Consider the following 24378-nt stretch of genomic DNA (forward strand, 5'->3'; position numbering starts at 1 on the left):
GAAAAAACACTAATTGTACAAATACATCGGGTCTAGCTTTATTTTGAAATCGAGGAACAACGTGTGTTATGTGTATTACCACGGTCTTAACGCGGATGGAGAATAAAAAAAATAATAATTTGACAATAAACACATATCCGCGGCCATCGTCCAGGCTTAGGTGGCCTGTGTAAAAGATCTTTTATCAATGATACACTTTTCTCTGGACCGCAGCGCTTGAAGTTTTGCCCTCGGTGACTGCTGCTGTTTGGACTGTGGGAAAATGGAGCATATCCGAACGCCAAAGGTAGCTAACATTACAGCTAATTCAACTAGGCTGGACCAGGGGCTGGATACAGTCAGAAGCACGGCCTAAACCGGTTCTTTTAACCTCTGCACTGTGTCTGTTATTACACATCTCAAATGTCAGTAATTCGTATTTAACGTTCAATCTTTAAATAGACGTCAACGTGGCGACGAGCAGGTGTAGAAGACAAACTTGGAGCGTTCCGAGCGTCTTCGTCATCAGTGGGGCTGCACATCGACCAGTACCGGGGGAAAGCGGCTTAGATTTCGATTTTCTAATGTTTCAGTTTCACACCCTGTTGTCAATCAAGAACAAAGCTTGATTCATCTAATGCCACGCCTGTCACGGCATATGTGTTGACACAAATGTTGTTATCGCTGTTGACTTTTAATATTTTCTTTTAAAACTGATGGTCACACTATGCCATAGATCACTGCAAGGAGAAAAGAGCATTATAACACATCATGGTTCTGACAGCCCCTTACAAGTAGTCCATACTTATGTGTACTTAAAGTCAATACACACGTACACACCTAGAGATTAGATTGAATGTCAGAAAGCTTGCTTGGACAGGTCAGTGGCTTTTCTTGTTTATGTTTTTTTCTGTTGTGAAAGAACATTATATGAACCATTTAAACCGATGAAGAGCATATCAGCACTGCTAAGCACAGTCATTTTGCCAACATAGATGAAATGTGTCAGATAATAAAGAAACTAGTGATATTTAACAGCCCTCAACTGCCATTAAAGCTTTATTGGCTATATTATGTTGCTGTACTACGTTTTGCAGTTGCATGTATTTGCATAATTGCTGGTAGACAGCGGTAGGTTTGTTTTTCACCATATCTGTAACGGCCAAAAGGAAGGACACAGGAGGAAGGGGATGTCTGACTCAACAAGAAAACCACTGCTGTGGTTAGGCATATATTTGCACACTTTGCTGTAATAACAACTTCAGATCTGTGAAGTTCATTTATATATTTTTTCCCCATGTAACATTTGCAGACCAACACTTTACAATTTGCTGCTGACTTGAATTTCCCATGTTCCTGTTCAAACTTGTGACTTTGATAAATGTTTAACTAATTTTACAAGTGTGAAAGCCAAACAAAAAAATTAAATATATGGCCACACTTATGTTATGTTCACAACCCAATGCAAATGCATTTTACAACCGGCAAAAAATATAAAATATTCCATAAGAAGAAATGATAAATGTTATTACCGGTATGTTGTCTGTGTATGTGTGCAGGTGGAGCAGGTGCGGCTCATGGATCGATTCAGCAACAAATCCACAAACGGTACACTTTACCTGACTGCAACGCACCTGATCTTTGTCGAGAGCTCCATCAACTCATCCACTGCCGCACAAGAGATCTGGGTTTGAGGCGTTTCTAAATATATACGCTTTATTGTTTTCTGCTCTACCTTATCCACATTCATGACATTAATTTGCTTGGATTTTTCATATGGACAATCAATATAATGTATCCAATGGTGTAACTCTTTTTCAGATTTTGCATCACCATATAGCCTCAGTAGAGAAGTTATCCTTGACCACCACAGGCTGCCCCTTGGTCCTCCAGTGCAGGAACTTCAGAGTTGTACGTTTTGTTTTACCAAAAGAACGAGACTGCCATGACATTTATAGCTCACTGCTGCGTCTACTTCGACCAGGTCTTCACATTTCTTTATAAGAGCATGTTTTTTTATTGCCGATCTTGCAAATAATGACATCATTTTTTTTTTTTTGTAGTGTCTTATGAGGAGCTCTACGCATTCTCCTACAACCCACAACAGAATGACCAACAGAGGGAGGAGGGCTGGCAGCTGATTGATCTGAGGGCAGAGTATGAGAGGATGGGGGTCCCTTGTGACCAGTGGCAGCTCACTGACGTCAACAGAGATTTTAAGGTCAACTATCCAACACTTCTAAACTAGCACTGTTTGAACTATTTTTTATTTCCTTTTGGCCACAATATAATTAGTTTCCCACCGTACAGTTATTTGTAAGAACTTGGTATAAATGGATTTTATTTTTGAGACAATAGACATGATAATGGGACCTTTATTCGTCCCACAATGGGAAAATTCCAGTGTTGCGACACACATTTCAAGAGCAAATATATGCAACAAAAAATCAAGATGAAATAACTATTATAAATGTACGTAAAGTGCATTATGACCGGTTGGACTACTCATTGAACTAAAATGCAGTTAAGATAAATATATTTAGAATTTGCTAAAAATAAAAGATTTATCACAGAATAGCACATTTTTTTTAGGTTTATAATTTCACTTCCTGTTTGTAATTGATGACATCGCACTAGGATATTACCCAGCAAACAATCGGCAAAAACTCCTCTAATGTGTCAATTAGTAACAAATTATTTATTTTGTTGAATCAATGTTTAGAGAGTCAAAAAAGCTATTTCTTTGTGTACATTTTGCATAAAATTTGTCTGGAATCAATATCCTGTCATTTGGTGTACTTGATTGGTGTAAAACTATAATGTATATCTACAACAGGCATAAATACACCAAGTAAAGTCAAAATTTGTGATGGCGCTGACTATTAAGGACTTAATAGCAACTTTGGACATTTACAAAATGTAAAAACTGACTTTTACATAGAACTCAAACATGGACACATATGCAAGACACTGGGGAAGATACATAGGGGGACTTATGTCGGGCCGATGTTTTATTACTTGCTGTTCTTTTTTTCCTTTTTGATTTTGCCTTTCACTCTCTGGTGTTGTTCTGTTTGTTTGTTTTTATATGTACTTAACTCTACTGCAAAACTACACTTGGAGCAAAAATACAAGGCTACATACAACACTACGACCTACAATAGCATAAGGGCACTAGAGGGCAATATTCTAACATGCATAAAACCACTGCATGCTTTTGAGATAATGCATTGTAGTAAAATATATGAATTCACTTTTGTATGTTTCATTTTGCAGGTGTGTGAAACATATCCACGGGACTTGTACGTCCCCATCACGGCCAGTAAGCCCATCATCGTAGGGAGTTCCAAGTTCAGGAGTAAAGGACGCTTTCCCGTTCTCACATACTTTTACCAAGAAAGGAAGGTAAATATCTGTTGACATCGATACATTGGTGATAGTGTCTCTGTAATCATCACTTGCCCCGGTCTTACCCGTCAGGCTGCCGTGTGCCGGTGCAGTCAGCCTCTCTCGGGCTTCAGCGCTCGTTGTTTGGAGGATGAAAGCATGCTGCAGGCCATCAGTAAAGCCAATCATAACAGTCGATTCGTCTATGTCATGGATACCAGACCAAAGGTGCATAAGACGGGCAAGACGGCGTTGCCATTTCAAGTGCACAGAATCATATTATTATACTGTATGTTGTTGTTTTTTTGCAGTTGAACGCGTTAGCAAACCGTGCAGCTGGAAAAGGCTATGAAAATGAGGACAACTACTCCAACATACGCTTCCAGTTTGTTGGCATCGAAAACATCCATGTAATGAGAAGTAGCCTGCAGAAATTACTAGAAGGTAGGTTAAACGTCTAGTATTGATAGAAAGGCATTTAAATGACATTTGCCTTATATTTTAAGCTGCGTTCTTGCAATAATGTTTTTCTTCTCTTGAATGATAGTGATAGGAACACGGTCTCCTACTATGAGTGATTATCTTGTGGGTTTGGAGAGCTGCGGTTGGCTGCGACATATCAAGGCCGTCCTAGATGCAGCCGTATTTTTAGCCCAGGTACATTAGTTACACTTTACTAGCTATATTATGGTAAATGTATTTGTGGTTATTATGTCTGCTCTCTCTTCGTACAGGCAGTGACGCTGGAAGGAGCCAGTGTGTTGGTTCACTGTTCAGACGGCTGGGATAGAACGGCCCAAGTCTGTGCTCTGGGGTCTTTGCTTATGGACCCCTACTATCGAACCATTAAAGGCTTTATGGTAACTTAACTAAGATTGTGTCAAAATCTGCTGTATTGTTACAGATCTAATACTGTTGTCTACTTCCAGGTATTGATTGAGAAGGACTGGATCTCCTTTGGTCACAAGTTTGCTGACAGGTAAGTCCTTCAATTATAAGTACTTTTTTTCTTACTGGGTTTATTTTGTGTGTATATTTTTCACTTTTTGTCTCTAGATGTGATCAGTTGGACGGAGATCCAAAGGAAGTGTCACCTATCTTCACGCAGTTTCTTGAATGTGTTTGGCAGCTAAGTGAACAATTTCCACAGGTGCGTTAAAACACATTTTAAGCATAATTTCACCGAGTTATTTATCTACATGTGTTAACATTTTGCAGGCATTTGAGTTCAGTGAATGGTTCCTGCTGCAGATTCATGAACATGTCCATTCTTGTCAGTACGGCAACTTCCTCGGGAACAATGAAAGACAACGAGAGGAACTACAGTGAGTAGATTTTTCATGTGTCCTTTTGTTTATTATGTATAACTTGTATGTAGACATTTGCCATCATGAATTCATGACTTGCAGTGTAGTGAAATAATAAAGTATCATATATTTTTACCAGGCTAAAAGAGCGAACTCATTCATTGTGGGCGTCTCTCCTTGGTGAAAAGCACAACTACCTAAATCCTTTTTACAACCCTGCTTACAATGTCGAACACCCAGTCCTGGAGCCCTCCACTCTGCCCTACCATTTTAAGTATGTAGAGCATGATTATGACTTTATTATCCTACTACTTTTGTTAATGTATCAAATGATGAAATAAACTTTGTGTTTGTAAAGGTTCTGGAGAAACATGTACCACCAGTTTGACCGATCCATGCATCCACGACAGTCTATTTTAAAGACTATTCTGACTCTCAAGGATAAAAGTGCCAAGGCGGAGAGCACACTGCAAGCATTGGAGAACGTAAGGGCTTATTTCACATTTTCTTTCACTCCAAACAAATAATTTACATAAAATATAAACCAAAAACGGATACATCTGCATCAACATAAACAACACAGACAAAATGCTTTATTTTTTTTGTAATTGATCTGTTAAAAAGAAAAATTATTCACTTTACTATAGCTTTTTATACTTTTCAAATTAATTGTGGACTAATGCTTGATATGCTTCGAGTTATCATCTATGTATTGGTCATTGCAGAGACTCTGTCAGCTCGGCGTGACCCCCGTCGTGACTTCTGACCCTGCTGCACCTCCTCCTTCAAGAGACCAGCGCTCCAATCCCAAAGCTCTCCCCCCACGCCCCAACTCGCTCATCCTGGGAGCGCCCGTCAACCACAAAGAAGAGCAGCGACGAGTGGAGGAGCAGGACGATGAGGTGGGCGAGGAGGCGCTGGAGAACACGGACACAGAGCGGACAGTAGAGGGCAGCAGCGGCACAGAGAGCAGGAAACAGAGCTACGACGAGTTAGAAGGGACATACAATGAGCTGGCTAAGGAGGAGCCGGCGGTAGTGAGTCTGGAGTTCGGGGTGGCGCGCATGACCTGCTGAGACCAAATCTATTGGGTTTTGAATGGACTTTAGAGACCCAAGTGTAATGCTTACTAAATTTGTGCACAAAAGATCTTCCCGATTAAGCTGTGGTTTTGGAAGGGAAGAGTGAGCTTCAATGTCTGTCTGTCAGTCTAAATCTATATGGAAAAGCATCATTATGTCATATACTCCACCTGTAGGAAAAGCTTGTTTTTTTATGAATGTTATAAAAGCACTATTGAAAATTAAAGAATATCAGATGAGAATAAATCCCTGTGGACAAAGTAATGTGTTTGTTTTTCATTCATTTACAAATTCTCTTTGCATCACACTTCATTGTTTGCACATTCATTAATCTCTTTTTTTTAAATATATTTTGAATTCAGTGTAGTTGGTCTCCAGTGTAGTAGACAAAATGTGTTTTGAGTGATAATCTGATTTCCACAGGTCACGTTGACCAAATAATCTGACAAACTAATGCTCATTGATCTCTATCCGATCTTCACTTAACAGAGCCACCGGCCAATTTATGACAGCTGACCCCATTTTGGAGACTACACTGATGGTCAAAACAACAATTTATTTACAGAATAAACAAAACATCATGGTTATTAAACAGTAAATTATACCTGGTTAAAGATCTTTTTGAGTAAATCTTTTGACATAAGCATATATTTTGCTGCCGAGTGGTTGAGTGTTTAAGGCACAGCACACGTACGCCAGGCTCTAAGTGCTGCAATGTTGTGTGTTCAAATCCCGACGTACTGCATGTCCTCCCTTCTCGCTCACACCCTATTTCACTCTATTCTTTCCTGTCAAATAAACCTACGTGCATTAGATGATTACTGAAGTTATTTGTTTATTTTGGCAAGATCAAAGTATGCAATGTGTAATGGCATTAAGAGTTAAGCTAACTTACATCTTGAACTAGAGTAAATTCAAAACTAATGTGTCAGCAAAAGTCAACAACACTAACTGCTATTCATTGGCTGCATCTGCATGTGTATTTTTAAAGGGGCTGTTTGTACTGTGCCATCGACATTGAACAATGTTGCTCACACACCATTCTTGTATGAATACATGGATTTCTTTCATAGTTTCCAGACACAACTCTCATTTATTTGCGAATAAACCAGTCATTAGTACGACGGAGTATAAGGGCCAACCTAAAAAAAAAAAAAAAAGCGCTGCACTACGAGAATAATGTCATTAATTAATGAGAAAAAATATGTTAATTATTGAGAAAAAAGTGGAAGTCAGAAAAAAAGTCGTAAATTAACGACAATAAACTCATTAAATAACGAGAAAAAAGTCATTAAATAATGAGAAAAAAGTCATTAATTAATGAATTTATTCTGGTAGTGCCCCGCATTTTTTAGGTTGGCCCTTATACTCCGTCGTACATTATAGAAGTACAAGTTTCAACTGAAAAGTCTTGGAATGGACCCAGAGTAGCTTATGTAGGTTCTCTGGGTTAATTTCGTCACATAGCTCCAAGCTTATGTCAAATCTGCTCTATGTTTGCCATTTTTTCAGATTCAATAAATGTTGTGTACAAAATATGAACCTATTGATTTTATCTTCTTTGATATATGGATAGCATGAGCAAATAATTCACTTAAATGTATGCCATAACAGTATACCTATAAACATATTGGAGAGATGTAAGTTCTAACACTATTTTTTAATTCATTTTAGTGTTTGTGATCTGAGTCTACAGACGTGATTCAGAACATGATGTAACTGTACAAACATGGCTGGCAGTAAAAGCTTTCTTCACAAGCCTGAATAACCTGCACTTACCTCCCAACCCCATACAACTAGAATACTAAAGCTGCTATGCACAATGTACACAGACTTTGTACAGAGTATTGTATACAGAGGTATAGGTGCAGATGATGCAGGCTGCTCTTTTGTCAAGCTTCTTCCTTTAACTATTTTAAAAACAGTTACTTTATTAAAGTAAATTTAAAATAATCTACTGCATGGTTTTACTGTTACACAATTGTGTTGTACAATGGCTTTACCACAACCTCCCAGCATTGGGAGGCATGAATTTCAGGCATGAAAATCGTTGCCGGCTGCTCCTTGTGTGCGGTTCAACTTTTTCATTTCAACAAGGTAGAATAAAAAGTGGCAAAGGCCCATGTTTAGTCTTTATATTAAGCTACTGACCAAATGGAAATGTTCTGTGTGTAACCTTTTAAAGAACGTCTGCCCTGGTCTCTTTCCACTGTGAGTAAGTCTATAGTAATGAAAGCTTTATGTGGTTTATCCTAAATACCAGATGATGAGCACTATTTAAAGTGTTGTCCTTCCAATTACACTAACTTTAAATAATAATTTACTTAATTTGATCTCTCTGGGTGGTCTGCATGTCCTTCCTGTGTTGCTGTGGGTTCTCTCCGGGTTCTCCAGCTTCCGCCCACCGTCCAAAGACATGCATGTCTTAGGCAAAATTTGCAACTCTAAATTGCTCTTAGTGAATGAATGTGAGAGTGAATGTTCGTCTGTGTGTCTGTGTCTCTGTCCAGGGTGTACCCCGCCTAAGGCCCAAAGTCACGGGGATAGGCTCCAGTCACCTGCAAAGCGATAGAAAATGAATAAATGAATGAATTTCATGCACCTGAGTATATCTATACTAAACACTACTATGTTCAACACATAATACTACATCAATTTGCATCATGAGGCTCAGCACTAATGTGAAAGCACTAAAAGCATAACCAGCATCCACGCATAAAAAAAGTATAAAGACTAACTCCAATATTAGAAGGAGAGAGAAGATGTCCTCTAACTGTCCCACTTAGAGCTCCACTCAGGGGGGTGTAATGGAAACCCCATTTAGACAGATGGAGAGTGGCTTCGATTGTAAGACTGTGTGTAACCGTGTCAAGTGCACTACTGAAAGTAAATAGATACTTTTATTCTGTTGTTTACATATTTTCTGAGAAATTTCCAAGTACAAAGTCATTATTTTAAATGTATACTATGTTGCTGTGCCATTAGTTATTACATAAAGTCATTATATATGTTGATGTAATTTGGTAAACAGACTGCTTTTTATGAAATCTAAATTTGATTGAACTGGGATAAAACAACCCTATCTGAAAATGACCTTTGAACCCATATTGTGGTATACACATTTACATCTTCATTCACCAACATTGAGTAAATTAAGTAATTGAATCCTGCACCATTTAGTCGCAGGCACAGGTGGCTCTGACCATGCTAAACAGTAGACCCCCACGAGCAGTTGGTTGTCCATTGTCTCATTATGCAGAAACTGAAGCCACTCATGAGTAACCTCAGCCCCGTGGCCATCTGCTCCACTGTCATCTTCAAGTTCACCCAATCAAACAGTCTACATCCAGGGTCCAACATGTTAATGCAGAAAGAAAAACAAATGTAATACTTGGACACTTTCTTGTTAACTTGAAAAATACAGCGTAATGACTCATGCCGAGTCAGTAAACATTGACATGTGCCTTCTGAGGACACCCTCGTGTATGTGTGTGGGTGTGCTTCTCTTGGACTGGATGAATGGAGACATTGTTGGCTTAAGTTAGACTAGAAGAGAAGACCCAGCGGCCCAGCAATGGGAAGACAGAAAGGAGTTAGCGAAGGAAGGATGGAAGGAGGGAAGGAGGGAAGAGGAGGCAGAAAGTGGGTCGGGGTACCAGGGAGACTTAAGGGGGAGGGGAAGTAGAGAAGACTGCAAAAAAAGCACCCACTGTGGATGAGACACTTTTGAGTTGGCAATGGAGAAGATGACAAATGTATGTATGATATTTTAATAAAATCAATGGAACATAGAATTCATTATTATAATGAGTGTGAGCTGAAAGAATTAAGTGCAACAACTGGCCACATCAATCCCGATATTTATGTCCATAGTTTATTAACATTTATGTCCATAGTTCATTAACATATATGTCCATAGTTTATTAAACAGAAAATGTAGGTTAAACAGAAAGTGTAACCTTGTGGGTTGAGCCCACACGAGGAGCTCAAAGCCATATGGCAGCCTGCACTGTATTGGAGGCTGTTCTGAAGTTGTCTGTGTTTGTGCCACACTGCTGAAGCAGTCGCTTTAAATCCATAATCCTTTGATACTGCTGATCAACAGTCTTTCATTGACTCATCCAGACCTTAGCGCATGGGACTAGAAAATAAATGTGTCTATACAACATAGTGATGATGAGGGTATTGCACATAAATGTGAACTTACAATGCGTCATTTGTTTGTTTAGGTGTCTACCTATTACAATAAAATCCTAAAATTGAAGTAGTTAGCATTAGTCTTTTTCTGCATAATATAACGAGACATCAGCACAGACTTAGGAAGTAAGTGAGTTATTAAGTTTAAGTTCAGTATATCATAAGATAGACGGCTTTGAATTAAAACATGTTAGGCAAAGGTAAAAACACTGCTCCGCTAAGAGTTGAAAGAGGTGCACAAGTTGGATATTGATGAACAGTTGGTCACAAGAGAATCAGTGACAGGGAAGGTGGGGGTAACAGGGTAGGGGGTGGGGGAAAAGGGGCTGGAGCCCCGCCAACACTGACGAAAGCTGCTTAGCCCACCCAGTTTCTATGGATACAGAGAGGAGCAGCGCCCAGCATGTGAGTGTTGGTGCTCCTATGGGAGAAGGAGGGAGAGGCTCAGATAGAAAAGCAGTGGGCAGGCGTAGGACCAGTCAGAGTGGGAGTGAGAGCTAGAGACGCAAGAAGAGAGAGGGAGCGTGTGTGGAGCGGCTGCAGAGAGAGGGAGAGAAAGAGCTGAATAATGGAGGTGCAGTCGGACTGTCTGGAGCCCCCCACGGCACCTCAAACAGACCCACAGCCAACAGGAAGGATCAACAAAGCTGCCTTCAAACTCTTCGGAAGGAGGTCTACTGGTTCAGGGATGGCAAGCTTTTTTTCTTTCCGGAACAAAGGAGCTACAAACATTGGAAACAATGGAAATTCAGACAATGGGAGTTCATTGAACGGGAATGGATCAGCTGCATCAGTGGAACTCATCCGGAGCAAAACACACGATGGGCTAACAGACTCAAACAACGACATGGAGGCACGGCCAGGGGAGGGACATGGCAGCATGGAGGCGGTGCCCGTAAGGTCTCTGAGCAAATCATTCAGCTTCTTCTCTTTTCTCAGACGTGGGAGTTTTAGATCAAGTGACAATGGAGGGGCTGGATTTGTGCGAAGAGGGAGGGGCCTCAAGGGGTTCTTCAGCAGCATGCGATGGAAGCGTAAGGAAAAAACAATCGAGGGAGATGTGGAGGAGAAACATGGAGGTACAGAGAAAGCTGAGGAGATTCCTGAATGTGAACAGGATATCACGCTCACCCTCGAGCCCCCTCCTCCTCATCATGCCCAGGAGGACTGTAGGAATACAACAGAGGAACCTGATCATCGTGCATCAGGGACCCCGACCACAAGCGTTACCATGACACCCCAACACTGTGTTGCCATGCCAGGCCCATCTGGTGTGCCAGACAGCAGTTTCCCTTTCACGCCCACCGACTCGCCTCTTCACCCGGCCATCCCCAAAACCAAAGCCTCCATTTCCAGCCTAAGCCCATCCCTCGCAACACCCCCACTGGACCGCTGCAGCACTGGCGATCCCCCTTCTGAGCCCTCGGTCGATCGACTCTGCTCCTTGCTCTTTACAGATGTCACGTCCCTTAAAAGCTTTGATTCACTGACGGGCTGCGGTGACATTATTGCTGATGCAGAGGAGGAAGGCCCAGCTGGCAATGGAGGCAGTGGGACCAGCAGCAGCAGCAGTGGAGGCGGAGGGGGCAGTAGCAATGTGAGTGTGAGTGTGAGTGCAAGTGCAGTTAGAACTCCCAGCATCACCTGCAGTGCCATGACACGAATGTCCCCATCTAAACATCCTTTACATCCTCAAGTGACCCAGGCCTATTCCACAAGCTCCATGCCATCTTCACTCACAGCTCGCATTAGACCCCCAGATTCGCCTCAGCACCAAAACGGAAGTGGGATAGTGGCGTACATGGGTGGAGGCGAAGAAATGGCAAGTCCGGAAGGTGTAGACGATGCCGACATGCAGGGGCTCTGGCACATGCTTCCTTCAACAAGAGACAACTCCCCAGCGTTACCCCGATCACATCTGCCACCTTCTACAACCCCGACGTACACATATCCACCTCGCTCTGCATCCAATCCCCCCAGTGGTCTCCTGTCTTCAGCTGCGAGGAGCACAGAGAGAAAGGCACCCCAAGTAAAAGCACTAGGTCTCAGTAAGATCCCTATTGTTGGTGGGGCCGGTGCTGCCAAACCGTCTCTGCCCCCTTCACACAGCCGCCATCCAACATCGCCAGGTGAAAAAGAGCTTTTGAGTGATGAGGGTTACTGGGACACCCCTTCAGCCACCCCCATGGCAACACCAGACGAAAGCAGAGAACAACCCAACCAGAAAATGACCCTATCTCGTGACAGTTGTTCAGGGGACCACTTGTATGACCTCTACAATGACCCAGAAGAGGATGACGATCAGGAACTAAACAGCACCCCTTCTCCATCATCTGAATACAAGCTCAGCCCCTCCTCCCAAACTGCACCTCTTTCCTCGTCCTCATCTTCCTCTTTTCGCTCAGTCAAAGGGAGCACCAGCCTTTCCCGGGAGTCCAAGATCCCGGTTAGTTCAAGACCATTGTCCCCGCCCCATTCAACAAGCCAAGAAACGGAACTGTCTTCACCAAAGACCCAAGCACCTCCACCGGCCCGAACACGAATCCCTGTTTCCAAGTTACCTGTCCGTCGCTCTGGAAACAAACCAAGCAACACAGCAAGTGGATCTACCCACCAGAAGTAGCACCCACCAATGAAGTCTTTGTTGATGCTCATACATGTACTGGGCCAAAGTTTCCCCGGACCTTGAGAAATACTGAGCTGTGGAGTTAACAGGCAAATTCTTCTCAGCTATTTATAGAATCTTGGGCTTTCTGAATAACTGGTTTTGTTCAATGAGGGAGTCACAAGAGAGTTCCAAAAGCTGGGTTAACGCTTCAGCCTGCTCTGGAATTTTGTAGACAAACTCTTAATAAGATCGGAACGTACAATCGACAAACACTGGCTTTCTAACTTGCAACTGAAACCTTCTTCTTATAGAGTGTGACAGACATTTTGTAATATTCAGATCAACAATGCACACTGCAACAAAGCAGAGCACCTTTTATATACTTTACATAGTTTAGTTTGCCCATACGGACCAAACCTAATCAAAAATAATATTGTTTTCTACTTTTATTGCATAATTTTGTCTAACTCTCTAATGTGTAACAAATTACCTCCTGATGTTAAATTTTTTGCCACTATTTTACATTACTAGTACCACAACAAGAGCTTTTGACATTCTATTCTTGGTCCTATAACTGCACCGTGGTTCAATGTGCGTGTCCCTGAGATATGGGAGGAAGCGTGTTTCAACTGGTTGGAAATGTCTCTTTCACTGTAAAAAGCGGCATGCTGCATTTGAGGAATGTCAAACAAACCCTCTTAATGTGGTGAGGCCTTTGGTTAACCTTTTTTTACTTTAGCTACAATTGGTTACAGGTTGGATCAAGTTATATCACAAAATACTACTCTGGGATTTAGGGTACGGATGATCACTGGAAACTGTTGCAATGTAGGACGTTTCATAAAACAGAAATGCATTTTGTACATTCACTCAAATCTTCCCTCCTGCATGTAAGTTACAGAGGTTGAAGGTCAAATTCTAAGATCCTGTTTTGACACTGTCGATGTAGCTACACTGGACACAAACAACTTGATTGATTTCATACGGTTTTATAGTCACCACAAACTGTGACTACATCAACATTTTCAGACTACTTTTTTCTTTAGCATTTTTTTCTTTTTCTTTTGCATTTGTTTTTCCCCAAAGCAAATGTTCTGGATTGCAAATGGTGGACAAGGAGAGATTATTTTAAGACCAAACAAGTTAAATATTGTGAGAAATGTAAATCAATAAGCTGTTTCTTAAATGAGCCATTATTTAAAGGCATAATGTAAAGGTATGCAGAGAAAAATCATCTTTGACAAATCTACAATGTGGAGGTGAATGTATTTTAGACAGACCACAACCACCACAAAGTTTGGAATCCGTTTTGAATTTAAATATTTTCCTGGATATCCTGACAGAATGCCTTTAGAATCAATAATATAATGCCATTGTGCTGTAATGCCCCAGGTAGTTTTTAATATAACAGTCCTGGATGCTACTGTATGGATCTGAATGTAGCTTGACATAGGTCTGTGTAGGTTGTAAGACATGGTTTTCTTTCTTCCATTTATCCTTTTTGTCAAAGTGTAGTCATTCAGCTCAACATAAACATAATATTGTTAAAAAATAAGTTATTTCCAATCCTTTTTGATACCAAATACATTGCATGGGAAATGTGTTCTCATCAGAAAATCAGAAAAGGTTTATTCCCATTGTCAATGAACAGAATTCACAAACATAGGAACTTGCTTTGATGATTCGGTGCAACATAAAACAATGAACAATGATAAAACAACCTATGTAAGTCAGAAAGAAAAACTATTAAAATCTGCTATGGGATGAAATTAAAAATAAACAGACACAAAGAACTTATTTATAGTTTTGTTTTGTTGTTTTCTTGAGCTGAAGAAGACACTTCATAGTCACTTTCCATCTCATTTAAAATGTTGATTGATCCATGACAGGGTTCAAGCTCTTCAGCCTCCTCGTGGTGACGTATGGGGCAAACTGGTGCAACCTGATCCTTGATGGACACACAGACAAAGAGTTGTGCTTTTCCATACACCGGAATTCTGAGTTTGAATAGATATGATCTCTGAAGGGGTTTTTGTGACTACAGGGTGCAAAACAACAATCAATATTTGCATGTTCATTTCCCTTTATTTTCTTGATCTCATAACTTATAAAAAATATTCTCAGTAACAAACTGGACAAACTGTGATCATATATGCACTATTCTTCAGGTTTTATGAGCGCGCCTCTGGATTGACACATTGATACGGCATATTAAAATAGCACTTATCCTTATCACTTTTGTTCAGTTTTAAGAGTCATCACATGTGTTGCTTTCAATGGTATGAATCACAGGGGTGCTTTTTTTTGTGTCCATAAAAGCACAATTTGTTTCTTCTAATTTGTTACATTATTGTTTGCATTTCCTCCTCTTCATATTTAATGAATGAATAAAATGTATTTGAGCTAAATATTGAGAAAGATCTATCTGTAAATCAGTGTTTAATTTTGGCTTTAAATGGATATCACATCAAACCATACCGTTCCCGTTCCTAATAGGTGGCATTTCCGTTCTCAGATTTGAAGTCATAATTTCAGATGAAGGGCAGTTACCTCTCGAGGCGATTCAAAATAAATTTAATTGAACACAATCATTATTTTGGATTGGTTCCGCAAACATGCCATAGTAATTTTATGGTTTAACAGTCACACCCGGCTTTAATCGCACTCAAGCTTTATGATATTTTGTTTACCTATACTGAGAGTGAAGATATTGAACTTTGTTCAAGATTTGCCATAAACCCGGTCAACAAATCTATAATCTGACGTGTGTATCTGACGAATAATCCACAGTTTGAGATTATGTCGTCACATATCATAGAATTTTCAGTAAACCTAATGTCAAACCACTGGAGATTTTAAGATGCTAAATACTAAACACAGAGTTCATTGACAAGTATTCTGCCACTCTTTTAAAAAGGATATCTATGGACGTTTTACACATCTGGCCACAAGCAAAGTTTTTGACGCTAATCCAGATACACTTTCTGATGCAAAACTCTAAATTTTAGACTTGGAACAGGTACAAAACACTTTTGAATAACATTTGAGTAACACAACAAGTATATCACCCGATTTGTTTTTTACTCAAATGGCTTCCAGGAGTAAAAAAAGCAGAAGGTCGTATAGGCATATGACGCTTGTAGCTTTACTGTAGTTGTTATGCACTTGAAGAGAGATTGGCTAGGCTTAAAGGAAATGGCTTTTCAATACAATTTATTGATCTTTGAATACAAAGGGAGCAGATGTGTCCTGGTCAGCTTCTTACACTGAGAAGCAAGAACAGGTTGTGGCCAGCTGATGCGCTGCTAAACATACACGTGTTTGATAGATACAATAATGGGAGAGGTAGGATTTGGTGCAGTGCAAATCCCCCTTTGTAATGGTGCAGCAATCCCCCTCTCCCCCTTCTACCCCCCTTTTCGTCCTGCTCTGTTTCTGCACGCCGAGGTTTAAGTCAAATCCTTACGTAAGAGAATAACACCATGCTGAACCAGCCCACTAAATCAAAGCTGTGTACGACTACATCAAACCAGTAATCTGCTGATTCTACAAGCTGTATATGGACAGTCTTGTCATTGTCGGAGGTCATGTGCAAATGATGGTTCAGAGGACTTGGATAGTTTCCATACTAAACAAATAGCAGCAGAGGCCAAGGGGATTTACATAGGGAAATAAGGCGCTATTGTTTACCATCTCACAAACTGCGAGAGCCAAACGACTTCAGGAGTAATCACAATGTCTTGAGTGTACACTTCTGTATATAATGATGCTTAACTAAGATTATGGGTTTATATATGTGATATTTCATTAAGGATATTTTTTGCATCACAAAATGACTTAGGACCGAGTATAACTGACACCAAGAGAAGGGAAAACTACATTGTTCATTTGAAAATGTATATGTTTGAATAAGTTAAATGATTTCATGAATATGAAAATCAACAAATAAACTGGCACCTATATGGCCTGTGTGAGAGTGACACGTTTGCATCTTATAACAAACAAATCAAAAAACTGCCTCTCATAGTGCAAACATTACTATTAGGCTTATTGGCAGCAGACTATTTATTTTATTTTATGCGCGAGTCACTTAAATACTTTCATCATCTTAACAGTTGTTTCATATTTTCATCATATCTCCTCCCTTATGGTGGTTGCAGTACAAGATGGCAGGAGTATGTAAGCTTACCAGCAGTTTAATATTTCATAAGCCTGAACTGCCTAGTAACTGGCATCTTATCTTACACCATTGCGTCACCACTGGCTCTGTGCATTTGTTTGGGGAGGAATGTTAGATTCGTAAAAGTGTGAAAGAAAGAGGAGCGTCTCGAGCACCATTCAAAAGCCTGTACTCCACATTGTGCATGCAGCCTCACTGCTGTGGTTTCCATAGGAACCTCAATAGGTCACCCAATCAGAAGAGGGGGGTGGGCCACTGAGGAAGATGGGTGCTGATGTTTGGGGGTGGTGACAGCTGACATAGTACTATGAGAGATGTGACTTTTTCTATAGTGCACTTAAACATAGATACTTAAGGGTTTTCAAAAGTATCAATACCCTAGATACTAATGATTACTAAAACTAGTATCAAAACTAGAGACTCAATGGAGCAGGTATCAATACTGAGGAAATCACACAGATAGAATAAGATTGGGCCTTTTATAAGGAATTTTGAATTGTCTTGATCTAACTAGTTTAAGACCACATGGTGATATAAAATCAACTGCTGACACATGGACCACTACAACCCCTATCATTTTGTTTCTAGATTCAACACAATATTTTGTGCTGGCGCTTTTGCTAGTTTAGACACAATGGGGCAAACGTCTTATACAGGTTTTAGCAACATAAGACTATTAGCAAGCACAACACACCCGGTTGTTCTGTAAAATAATCCAGGCAACCTACTTACTTTTACAATGTCAATGTTTGAAAGAGGTAATGCTTCTAATGCTTTTCAATAATTCATCGTGAATATAAGATAGGTTGCCTGTGCCAAGACAGAAACACTATAGTGAGTCAGTGTTTTTAACAACAGAAAACATTTATTCTGATTCTAAATAAAACGAGACATTACATTACAAGGAATAAACAGAAACTTATATTCATACCCAAGGGGAAATTATTTTTGTTAAAGACATGCAGCCAATGTAAAAGAAACAAAATTATAAAAAATAAAATACATGTTTATAAACTGAGAGAAAGCTGATGTCATCCTGGAGTACTTTTACATTGAAGGTATACACTCAGACAAGTAAATATATTAGGCAATTAGAAATTACTTGGAAAACTTCCTCTGAGGATCCCATCTTAAAATGAAAAGTAAATGACTATACAAACTGGTCTTACCAGCACGGAATTCCCCACCAGCAATGAACATTGTATTGACACATGACCTAAACATACAATACACTTGAACAGAGAAGATAAATATATAGTAAATATGGACAATAACAGTTGTAACAGTTTGGAGAGTGTGATTTTGATGACAATCTTCTTTTTGGTTCAGTAGTGTCAGATTGTAGCCATGGGCTACTTTATTGTCCGGCATTCACTCTCACACTCATTCATACACCAGCATACTTGGAACCTGGAGGCAGGGTGGATGAAGTGTCTTGCCCAAGGACACAATGACGGTATGCATTACCGCCCCACTGTGGCACCTGACATTTCAGTGATTTTGCATCCAAATACTCACTAAGCTTATCATACCAGTTTAGCTTCCAAGATCGAATTAAATAAGGCATTGACAGTTGATATGGCCAGGTTTAAACATATAAACTATAGTGTTAGGACTGTCTTTACTAGAGCTGTAATCCTTTAGTCGCTTCGGTCCATGGCATCTTAGTCAATCAAAAATTATATTACTGGACTAATTATTTTATTTGGATTAAAGGTGTTTATACGGGACAAAAACAAGAAGAATTGGAGTGAGCTTAAGATTCTTTGAGTGAATCAAGAGTTCAATCTTACTTAAATAGCTCTCTTAGCACTTTTCTGGATAGTAGGGTTTGTCTTTCTGGCGACGTTTGGGTCCTTTACATGGAGATACGTCATAGTTTTGATAGCTTTTGGCACACCCCTTTTCAGTTGACTAATCGGCTGATTGGGCATGTCTTAAGTCAAACAAACATTTCTTTAGTTGACAATAGCCCTAGTCATTATTGGTGGTGACACTATTTAGATTAAGTGATTATTTAGAATCAATAATGAGTTATTGAAGTTACCAATAACTCTACAGTTCAAATCTTATCCCATTACAAAACAAGAAAAAGTTCCTACAAGTCCAAAAAAAGTACACATAATGTCTATCTATCTATCTATCTATATCACTGGCTGTGGTGATTTTGGGCATTCTCGGTTCCCCCATCAACCAAAACATGCAGAGTAGGTCAAATCCTCTAGCTATGAGTCTTGACCAAGCCTAGCACAAAGATCCAGGGAACTGGAGGAGAATCCGAAGTGTCTGGGGTGAGGGAAGTCTGGGAGTCCCCCATGACCCAGCATAAGCGGAAGAAGATGGATTGATGGATAATATGGAATAGTATTGATAGGTTACAGATGCATTGTAACAAGTACAGCATTATTACTTATGCCGCTTAGCTTTTTATTTTATTGGGGCCTCAATGTCAACCGTTATAAATGTGTACAAAACATTCTTCTCGATCTTCTTGACTGTATATTTGAGTGTGTTCATCCCATCGCTGTCCATTGTTATCCGTGTTTTTGAAAGTTTACCTGCATTGACCGGGTTTGGTTCATTGTGCAAGTCATGTTTGTGTTTGATCATCCTGTATTTGCCAATCACCATGTTTGGCCTTGAGAGAGACATCCCTTTAGATATAATCCGGTTGTAAACATCGTCATCTTCGCCACCCCAGCCCCAGAAAGTGTTAGAAAATCCGTTGATCTTCATGTACTGGTTTTTGGAAAATGACGAAACCCCACCAAAGAAATTGCGGTACGGCAACCCAAAGTTAAACTTATCCATTCCTACTGCTAAATGTCTTGGGTTGTCAAAGCATCTGTAGAGGTTACGATCGTCAAGTGGGACCAAGTCAACGTCAGAGAAGACAAAACATTCATAATCGTCGACCTTCAGAGCTTCGACATAGCCAGCATTCAATAGTTTAGCTCGGTTGAAAATTCCCTCTCCATCCTGGTTGATTACGAAGACACCGTAGTCCAGCTGTTGCCTCATCAATATGGGATGCAAGTAGTGAAGCCAGTATTTCAGGTGCTCGTAGCGGTTTCGGAAAGATATGATCACAGCCACCTGCATGAAAAAAACACATTTTGAGAGACCCTACTAATGGAACGGGCACATGTTTTACCCTTGTCGAGTTCAGCAGTGACAGCCCACCACAAGGTTCCGGACGTAAATTTTCCATTTATTTTTTCCATATGTGGCAGTCCTCTAAAAATGCTTTTGGACTCACCTTTCTTTATATAAAATCCAACAACGCCAGGGCATGTAACATACCGAACATACGCATAAGGCGCACAGGTTCGGGCACGTTGATGAAAAGGAGGCCATTCAGTTAGGTACAATAATTTATTACTAACATATATTTCAGATACTTCTTGGTTTCAGATATAAAAATATAAGAATCCTTGGAGTTCATTAGTTGTAATATTGCTCACTCTCGATGCACATCCTTTGGTTTGAAATAAACTACATAACCAAACATAAAACAGGCCCGTGGCAGAGGCGGCTCACACTGAAGGGCCACGCAGTTCATGTACAGCTAAGTTATTGAAACATAAAAACACAGATTCCATGTCCATGTTATGGACATTAGTTACAACATAGTGGGTTAGCCACCATTCTGATTGTCTCTAGATCTTTAATTTTGTATGGGAAAGATGAATGAGATATTTAACATGGGGGGGGGGGGGGATTCTTCAGCTCCGTTATGGACAAATGGAGGAAATGGAAAGTTTTGATAATAACTAATAATAGGGTTATCTGATCTTCTCAGGCTTTGACTTTGAAACAGCTAGCAAGGACCTGCCTGAGGATAGGCTGCGAGGGGCTTGGAAAGTATTCAGTCAAATATTAAAATCTACTCTTTGACACACAGGGAGCCAGAGAAGGGAAGCTAAAACTGTTGTCTGTTAAATCCAGTGAGAGGTCTATTGCCTGTGTTCTACACTTACAGTATTTTGTTACACTACAGTATAGTAAGAGTTTTCAATTATTTAGCCTTAAGTGCACGTGATTTAGGTCTATTTTTAAAGTTATGCATCTTGTTTTTATTGCATGTTTCTATTTTCCTGTGTTGAAACACTGGGATCTCTCCATTGTGGGACAAATAAAGGTTCTCTCATCTGATTATTAGTTTATTATTTGAAGATTCCAAAGGCCCAAAAGTATCTCAAAATTCCTGATGACTTTCAGTTTGAAATTAAAGTAGTAAGACAAAAGATGCAATGTACTATTTTAGGCAGCAACAACTATCTAACTATAGGGTACACTATGTATTTTTTTTGGCCATGGGTCACTATATACCGTATTTTCCGGACTAAAACATGTACAAGTTGCACTGGAGTATGAAATGCGGTTGCAAGTGTGAAAATAACAAATAATATCACACATAAGTCGCTCCGGAGTATAAATATAAGTATAAGTATATAAGTATAATTATAAGTATAAGCCTGGCCAAAACTATGAAAAAGGTGCGACTTATAATCCGGAAAATACAGTTTTGCTTTGCCTGAGATGTTCCACAGCATGGCAATAAACTTGATAGACCAGGTAGTACATTTGGGCAAAGTGCCAGTTCAGATCAGTGGAGAGGCAAGTCTGCTCAGAGTAAGAATGCCAGATTTCAACTTTGTTATGATGAAAATGCAATCAGCTCAAAACAGCTCCATGGAGGTAAGCAGGTTACATAGTGCACATTTAAAAATAAAATATACCTGGAGTAGAGTCTTACCTTGTGCTTAGACTTGCAATCTGGTGGCTTGTACCGTCCTCCATCTTGAAGAGTGTCTTTGTATTCCTTACTCAAATCATCCAAATTCACCATAAAGTTAAATTCCACGAGCAAAGGTCCAACCAGCTCCGGAGGTTCTTCGGGACACTCTGGCAAAACGGGCAAAGTAGTAACTGCCGTTTTCTTCTCCGTCTCATTTGACCAAAATCCATTCAGTGGTAAAACGGTATTATGTGAGGGTACACTATTGGCATCCTTTCTATCACTAATGGCATCCTTGTTATCACCACTGCGTTTGAGGATCAGCAAATACGCTCCCATGGTAATAAATACAAAAGCTAAAAGCAAACTAAATAACCTTTTGGTCATGTTTTCCATGGTTATGTTTTCCTTGTGCCTGCTTACCTGCTTTGGTCGAAGCAGTTCATATGAATGACACCACCTGCATGTCGCAGGTATTTGAGAGTGGCTAAACAGGTTTATATTTCCACTTCCTTGTTCCATTGTGTCGGGGGATCAGGTGTAGCGGGGTTAATAATATATGGAAAGTACCATTCATTTCTAAATTTATGATTAATTTCACAACTAACGTCTTTTACAGCCAAAGTACACTAACTTTCTTTTTGATACATTTCCTTTCAAAATACCATATTTTGAAAGAGCACACCTTTATATATAATAAGTGCCTCTGAGGTGGTTTAAGTCTCAGTTTGTTTAAAAAGTAAAACCTTAATAACTATAATTGCTACCTTAATGTTTAGTTAATGGCTTTTCAATAGATTTATGTTGTGTTTAGAATGATTTATTCAGTTACATTCACTAGAGTCACTTTTTGAAGAACTGACACTGTTGCATTAAGAGTGACACTATGATTTTACTTCAACTTGAGTATTATTTTGTCTAACTTGAGTAAAGGTTTTGGTTGCTCTTTCTACTTTGAGTCTATGGTAACAAAAGCTTGATGTTGGCAATATCAAATTATTTGAACATTTACGCTTTTAACATCTTAACTTCAAATATGATTTGTTTTTGGAATATTTGTGTCTATTCTTTGGAAATACCACAATCAGTGCATTAAATAATACTTTGTCAGTCCGATTACCAAACTCAGTACTCAGATTGTAATCCCTAAAATTGCTTTTTTACTCTTACGTAATTATTTGGGTCAGTGCTTTTTAGTTCTCCTTGAGTAATACTAAGTTAAAGTTACTTTTACTTTTAAAAAAATGTGGCTACTCAACCCACCTCTTCATTTAAGGATGTTTAACAAATGCTTTAGAGTAAAGTTTTGTTCCTTAAAACATTTTAAAACGTGTAACTAATTGTCTGCTTTTGTAACAAAATTATTTTTCTCAAATCTAAAAATAAAAATGTCTAAGATATTTAATTAAAAAACACTTTTAATATGCAAGTTTATCCACTCATTGCGGCCCTTTCATACTGTTCTGTTATAATAGTATATTGCGCTCTCTAGTGGCCTTTAAATGCTATTACAGTGTCAGACTTTTACGAGAATGAATGGCAGATTTTCAAGATCAAGTCATTTTCAAGATGATACAAAGTTATTTGAATTAATTGAGCTATAATGTAGTGTGCTATTGCCTAATTTCCCAAAGTTAAACTGAAACACAGAAGTGATGGAGCTAATATAACTTCTAATCTTAGTTTATGAATTGGGTCTTGATGAGGGTTAGGGGTATACAGCAACACTATTTAGAGCCACATGTTGTTGATTACAAATGTTATAAACATTATATAACTATCTGTGTCCCCAGATATGAGGAAAACATTCTCATATAAAATATTGTCGGCCAGAGCAGAGAACAGATCATGCAGCGTCCGGGAAAGGACAGATCTTACAGTTATTTTAAGTTGCACTGAATTAAACCACAGAAAACTTTAGCAATGCATCCCTGTTTCCCTCACACACCACAAACAGACACGCACCACACCAGGGCAAAGAATAACGAGCTCAGAAAAGAGTTTCACGCTCGAGCTACATCTACGGTGAAAAAGGAGAGACATTGTAGTCTTAAATTTAAAGCTATCAATTTGAAACATCTCCTGTAGATTACTTAAAGAAATGTGAGGGGGGGGGGGGGGGGATTATTACAGGCTTTTAATCATGCTACAGTATGTTTTCGTTTAGAAATAAGGTATTTTATGATTTTTTTAAAAATCTGAAAAATGGACACGGCCAGGTTTAAATTTCTTGGTTAATTTTGTACATATATTCACTACAAAACATTTTACAGAGGGGATTTTTGGATCTCATGTAGTGGTCAGCATTGCTCAGCACAAAGTGACGGCTGAACACCTCCACTGTGGAGCTGACAGCAGAGTCTGTCAGGGAGTAGAAATGTGGGTTCTCGCGCAGTAGTTTCTTATCGTTCTCCAGCCGTTAGATAACGTTGATTTTTGGAGACTCTGAGATCAGGCTCAGGCATTTCTGCAAAGAGTCTTCCAAGGTTCCACAGCCATTGTAGAGACACCTCCTTGTTCTTGTCACCTGGCTGGGGTTCCAGGCGGGTCGGTCCCACTGGCCTAAGCTCCATGTCGGGGAAGTGGCTCTGGTAGCATGATGAGTATCCTCTGCCCAAGCTGGACGTCTTATTAGTAGTAGTAGTATTCCTCTAATTCATCTTATGACTCCTCCAGGACAAGTGGGGAAGCTGCCTTCATATGTCACCAACAGAGAAGCTGGAAAAGCAAAGCCAGGGCGGAGTTTCCTCAGCTTCAGACCTCTGCTCCCAGTTGCCTCAGCTCATCTGTATTGTCCAAGATGCGGAGCTCTGTCTCCACCATGAGTCTATCCACACCTCCAAGGTCAGCTCTCCTCCGTCTGCCAAGCCCGCACTGGGGCCTGCAGTAATCTGAAG

General features: G+C 39.8%; 3 protein-coding genes across 3 annotated transcripts; 2 read left to right on the forward strand and 1 right to left on the reverse strand.

The window, feature by feature from the left end:
• Positions 1-81: 81 nt before the first annotated feature.
• On the forward strand, positions 82-6019 carry mtmr6 (myotubularin related protein 6). Its single transcript, XM_072450630.1, has 15 exons — positions 82-286; positions 1539-1667; positions 1801-1963; positions 2043-2200; positions 3256-3384; positions 3460-3594; positions 3678-3810; positions 3914-4023; positions 4101-4226; positions 4296-4345; positions 4423-4516; positions 4585-4691; positions 4813-4947; positions 5032-5158; positions 5399-6019. The coding sequence occupies exons 1-15, from the start codon at positions 263-265 to the stop codon at positions 5747-5749; spliced, it is 1971 nt and encodes a 656-aa protein (XP_072306731.1). The 5' UTR covers positions 82-262; the 3' UTR covers positions 5750-6019.
• Positions 6020-10335: 4316 nt separating this feature from the next.
• On the forward strand, positions 10336-14164 carry amer2 (APC membrane recruitment protein 2). Its single transcript, XM_072450631.1, has one exon. It carries the CDS (start codon positions 10521-10523, stop codon positions 12573-12575), a length of 2055 nt encoding a protein of 684 aa, XP_072306732.1. The 5' UTR covers positions 10336-10520; the 3' UTR covers positions 12576-14164.
• Positions 14165-19056: 4892 nt separating this feature from the next.
• LOC140364966 (beta-1,4-galactosyltransferase 1-like) lies at positions 19057-21885 on the reverse strand. The gene is made up of 2 exons (XM_072451340.1): positions 21500-21885; positions 19057-19836 (listed from the first exon to the last, which is right to left on the reverse strand). The coding sequence occupies exons 1-2, from the start codon at positions 21875-21877 to the stop codon at positions 19168-19170; spliced, it is 1047 nt and encodes a 348-aa protein (XP_072307441.1). The 5' UTR covers positions 21878-21885; the 3' UTR covers positions 19057-19167.
• Between the last annotated feature and the right edge of the window lie 2493 nt (positions 21886-24378).

Source organism: Eucyclogobius newberryi, unplaced genomic scaffold (assembly GCF_026437365.1).
Source record: "Eucyclogobius newberryi isolate DKJ021-1_F unplaced genomic scaffold, fEucNew1.0.hap1 SCAF_18, whole genome shotgun sequence".
Taxonomy (NCBI): domain Eukaryota; kingdom Metazoa; phylum Chordata; class Actinopteri; order Gobiiformes; family Gobiidae; genus Eucyclogobius; species Eucyclogobius newberryi.